Genomic DNA, 5607 nt, shown 5'->3' with positions numbered 1-5607 from the left:
TTTAATGAGACAGTGTCTACATGTATACCCCTTCCCCTCCCCCAATGGATTAATTTTTTTTTTTTTTAGAAATATTACTTAATTTTATGTACTAGTTCAGTACATGAACAGTACGTGTTTGATGTTTTAGGCCAGAGAATTTTGGATTAAATTTTGCTCTCTCTCCCCATTTCTAGCTCGTTCACAAAGGTGAATGAATTATAATTGAGAAAAACGTGACCAAGACTATTGCAAACTCTAGGCTTAATTATCATCGTTTGAAACATACCATTTTAAATGTTCAAAATTGAACATGGGTTTTCTTATCTGAGAGAGCAGATATGGGACAACAAAATTAAACAAATAATAATATTACATTTTATTCAAGATAATATATCCCTTTATTGAGATTATACCAAATACTGGAAGATCATTCATTTGATCCCCGTTTAGTGTTATAACAAAATGCTCTCACGACTGGTTTACACTTTTAGCATTTCTAAAACATATGGATCCATTCACGTGAACTATTATCTTATCCAAATTTAAAAACAGAAAACATTTCTGATTAATTAGAAACTGTGGCAATTTATCAAGTACTGTATGTGAAATATATATGTAAAATCTTCAATAGTCTATGATAAAGAAAGATAACTCTTGCTAATTGAAGCAATTTTTATTACAAACCTATGCAACAAAGTGCTATTCTGAACTAAAAAGCACCGCTTCATTATGTTTTCTAATATGAATTGGCAATGTATATAACTATATATTATTTTCATATATCCTCGGAGGTCCATGAGTCGTTACCCTAAGAATGTCGGTCATTTTAATCACTTTATTAAAATTGTGACACTAAATTATTTATAACATACCTAAAGCACTTCTATTTCTGCGTAAAACTTTACACTGTTTTCATTATTTTTTTCATTTCATAAATAAGTGGGCAGTGAAAGCACCAATGAAGCGGAGACGGCCATTTTGGAACCTGGTCCTAGAGTCGTGACGTCATATATAAACAAAACTATAAGGCCAAAGCAATCTAAACATTCGTTTATAATGGACAATACTAACAACAATGAATTGCACAGTATAAAAAATTATGAAAATACATTTAACAATATTTAAAACTCTATTTAATTATAACAAATTGAATAATTTAAATAAACAGTAACACAATAAATCTATAAAAATAATGGAACAAATTTGATAACAGTTAATACATGTAAATCCATCTTTTAAATTGATATGTTCTATTTATAAAGTATAATTGACAACAGATTTAACAATGCAATATTAGATAGTTGTATTAAAACAATATGATCACTCTTCTGTACAGTGAGGACAGAAGGAGTCATTCCTCCTAACAAATCTGACAGGTGAGCAGTAAATTAAATGAACCCAGTGGTTGCATCTGTCACATTGTGCCCATTTAGTAAACACTAAAGAAACACAATTTCTGATCTGTTCTGGCTGCCATCTGTGACAAATGCAACAAAGCTTTGACGGATCAATGTTCTCAGTGTCACTGTCTGAATCACTGATGGCATTATCGGAAATCAAATTTATAGCCGATGGTCCTGGTTGTTGAGTCTCGTCAACAAAAACAATTTTCTTCTTAGGTTCAGCTTTCTTCACACTAGTTGACTTTCTTTTCCCATGTGATCCTTTCTGATTTCTTTCATGCTCCACCATTTTTTCAATTACTCCATCAGAAATTTCCTTCCCTGCCACTATCTTACTCAATGTTTTTCTCTCCTTGGTAACTGGCTCACTCTTTATTTCCTTCAAGTGTTTCTCTTTGTTCACTAATTCCATTACAAAACCTCCATTATCTTCCTCATTGTCTAAATTTTCCGCATCTTCATGTGTATTCTTTTCACTTGGTGTTGTGTTTGTAATAGGGCTAATTTGTTTAAACACCTCTGCTGGAGCCAGATATTCCATTCTGATCGCTTCAGGATTCAAAGGGTAGATACCTGATTTCCTGAATCCAGACTGAATATTTTCTGGAGAAAGTGCTCTAGTGTATGCCTTGCCAGCAACCTCACATACATTGTATCTGGTAATGGTAGCAGAGGACTCCCTCATCAATTTGTGACACAGGTTGTTGTATATTTTCTCCAAGGGACCATAGCAAGAGACATCCATGGGCTGCAAGATGTGACTAGTATGTGCAGGTAAAATGAAGATAATTATGCCCTGCTCTTTTGCCCATTCTATCAGATCAACAGAAACATGGGAGCGATGTCCATCCAAAAGTAAAAGAACCTTTTGATTGTCACTTCGTGGTACAAACTTCAAGAAATGGTTTTCTAAATATTCGCGGAATATAACACCATTTGACCAACCTGTTTCACTCACAGTCCCACTGGTTCCAGGAGATGCCCCATTTAATAACTCTGGTCTCATCCGCTTCCCTGGGAAAATAAAAAATGGTGGTATGGCAACCCCACTGGCACTTCCTCCTCCAAGAATGGTAATAGTTTTCCCCCGACCAGATGTGACAGCCTGTGGGCAGTATGTTGAATCACTCACAACTGAAGGGGGTTTGTGATCAATTGATATGCCCTTTTCATCTACATTGTAAATCAAATGAGGCTTGTCATGCATGTTGTGTGTTGAAAGGGTTTTTTCAAGATTCTTAAAGTACCCAGCAACTGTTTCTTTTGATGCCATCTTCGCTCGGGCATGTTCAAGCCCTCTTGGCTTTAACACTTTTAGTTCTGGCCATCTTTTAAGGAACCCCCTCATCCATTTCATGGTAAATGGTTTATCCATAGTTCTCTTCCCAAGGTGTACAGCATACTCAGATGCAATATTTACACACTCCTGTCGGGTGTAACCATACCCATAAGCTGCCATCGTCTTAAAATGTTGAACTAGGTTTGCCTCTTCAAAGCATTCCAGCACTGGGCTCTTCCCAAAAACTGCTGTCTCAGGATCCACTTTTTGAAGAACTCTATCTCTTAGAGTGGTGTCTGGCACTTGAAATATTTTTGATGCCTTTTTCACTGACATTTGATTTTCTTTCACCATTCTATAAGCATTTGTTAGAGCTGATGGAGAATATAACCTGTATTTTTTCTTTTTTGACGTGGGATTAACCTAACAAAAACACAAAAACAAAATAAAAAGGCTATAAGGAACTTTACTTCTTGTAACTAAAAATTATCTTTGTTTGGCCTTAAACATTCCAATCAGATCACATGACTTTCATTGACTGGATGTCAACAAAGGAGACAACCCCTGTTATATTCTTAAATTTTGGGTTTAAACGTGTATTTGACCATTTTCATTTGTGACTTTATTTGGTATTAAGTGATCTTAGCAAATAGTTGAAGATAAAAATTAAAATAAAAAATATTACCTGTTTTGACCGCATTGTCGGCTGCTGTATAGTAAAAAGTGACGTCACATATCGTAGTAAATTTTTTCTCAAGAAATGCGCAGCCTCGAACCAAATCTCGCGAGATACGCGAAGAAAACAAAAGGGACACGACTCTAGGACCGTGACGAATTTAGGACCTCCGACGATACATTTAATATTTTTAATTTTACGCTGCGATGGTAAAATTTTGCTTTTTCTATTCACTATGTCTAGTTTTCTTCATAACATGATTAGACACATTATCAATTTTTGAAAAATCTACAGTGTAGCAGCGCTTCATCACTTCAACTTTGTTTTATCTTAATCTATTGATATTGACTTTCATGAAAATCAATATGAAATTTTTAAAAAAAGATATGGTAAAATTAATAGCAGAGGGATATTAAACCTTAAGCATACATAAACAGTTTCATTTCATTGATTTAGGACGTTAGGTGACGTTGGGTCTCCTTATTGAAGTTCCACTTATGGTTAAGGTAGTCTCCTACAGTGGCGAACTTTTAGTGATTATCCATCTTTAAAAATGGCATTTAGTGAACTTGGTCTTCAAATATATTACCAAAATTATAACAACACTTGATTCAGGACCTAAGGTGATCTCTATTGATATTGTATTTATAATGATCCCTTGTTTCTCTACAGTGAATGGCTTCTGGTGAATCTGTATCCTTAAAAATCTATAAAGGTAACCTTAGGCACGTAGCATCGTTTTTGAAAGTGGGGGGGGGGGGCAGACTCATCCAAAAAATCTTGAAAATCGTGACAAGCAAAAAAAAAAATTACCCAAAGTCTTCAAAATCCTAATCCGTGGGGGACTGGGGGGGGGGGGTGATGCTACGTGCCTGGGCCTCTAATTTCCCTATAGATTAATAGGTCCTAATATAATATGACATCTAGGCATATTATGAATATTTCACCTAAAGTGACACCTGCTCTATTAATTACAAAAATTATGTTTCTCTCTTCATATTTAGGACCTAAGGTAACCTCTGGTCTCAAACGAACATTCCACTAAATTTAACCCCCGGTCTCTCTAAAATGACTGACTTCCAGTAAATATTAATCTTGTAAATTGTCATAAGATAACCGGATGATATCTCCCCATTGATATTACACATGAGGTGACCCCTGGTCTCCCTACAGAGGATCACTTCTGATGAATCTCAATATTGTAAAACTGACACTAGGCAGATGTTAGGTAACTTTTGTTTCCGTATTGATTAACAAAATGATTACGACATTGTTTTAGGACGTAAGGTGACCTGTGGTCTCCCTATGGATATAGAAAAAAAGAAAGTAGATTTACATTCTTATCTTCACTTGTAAAAGAGTTCTATAAGTGCTCATTAATACACTCAATTTGGAGAACTATTTTCGGGTGACCCAAGGTCCTAGTCGAGCGTACGTTTTATCCTTCTGCTATTCAAACCGGAAACAACGTCACACATAATAAGGGGCAATAACCCAACATAACACAGTAGGGAATAGCATAGAGTTGTAGTATATGTAATTAAGATCGGGTTCGGCATTCCGACCAGCTGATTGATTATTCCTCAGTTGTGAACAGAACCTGGAATAGCAAAGACGTCCCCCGGTCGGCTAGGCTATTCAAGACACAACTCAGGTGGGTAGTAACTTTAAGTTACCCCTCACCACTTGTCACGTTTAATACTAACAAATAAATAAATCCAATTACTAACATCACTTCACAACATTGGCGTTGTCGGCAGGATTATTCGATCTGTGAAGTGTAATTTGTGTATTTGGATTTCGCGCCAAATATTTTTTCTTTGTGAATTCGTAAGGTGTTATCAATTAAAATATTTGTTTTGATTTATGTCATTTGGGGTTTTCTTTCATTTCGTATCTTCTTCTTACAAATTACATATTTTGTTGTCGGATTTTCTGATAACAAATTTAAAAACAAAATTCACTCGAGATTTTTCTGTCGGATTTTCTGATAGAGAAGTCAACAATACGTCTATTTCTTCTGTCTTTATTGGTGTTCATTAATCAATTAAGATGGCGAGTAGTTCAAACCCTGTAGACATAAACAATGCCAATTTGGCAGAATTAAAATCAATTCCAAACATTGGAGAAAAAAGGGCTGGGGCTATTGTTAAGTTGAGAGATGAGAGGGGCTCTTTGTCATTAGAAGACCTAAAAACAATGTCAACAGTTCCAAACACAATCTGGGATCCCCTTGTGAGTGAGGGTGTGATTGTTTGCAGAGAGAG

The 5607-nt window shown here is 35.5% G+C and overlaps 1 protein-coding gene across 1 annotated transcript; it reads right to left on the bottom strand.

The window, feature by feature from the left end:
* Positions 1 to 1302: 1302 nt before the first annotated feature.
* LOC128182317 (uncharacterized) lies at positions 1303 to 3506 on the bottom strand. Its single transcript, XM_052850900.1, has 2 exons — positions 3350 to 3506; positions 1303 to 3087 (listed from the first exon to the last, which is right to left on the bottom strand). The coding sequence occupies exons 1-2, from the start codon at positions 3362 to 3364 to the stop codon at positions 1303 to 1305; spliced, it is 1800 nt and encodes a 599-aa protein (XP_052706860.1). The 5' UTR covers positions 3365 to 3506.
* Between the last annotated feature and the right edge of the window lie 2101 nt (positions 3507 to 5607).

Source organism: Crassostrea angulata, chromosome 4 (genome assembly GCF_025612915.1).
Source record: "Crassostrea angulata isolate pt1a10 chromosome 4, ASM2561291v2, whole genome shotgun sequence".
NCBI lineage: Eukaryota > Metazoa > Mollusca > Bivalvia > Ostreida > Ostreidae > Magallana > Magallana angulata.
The sequence above is the reverse complement of the archived record's forward strand: the minus strand, read 5'-3'. Positions and strand labels throughout refer to the sequence as shown.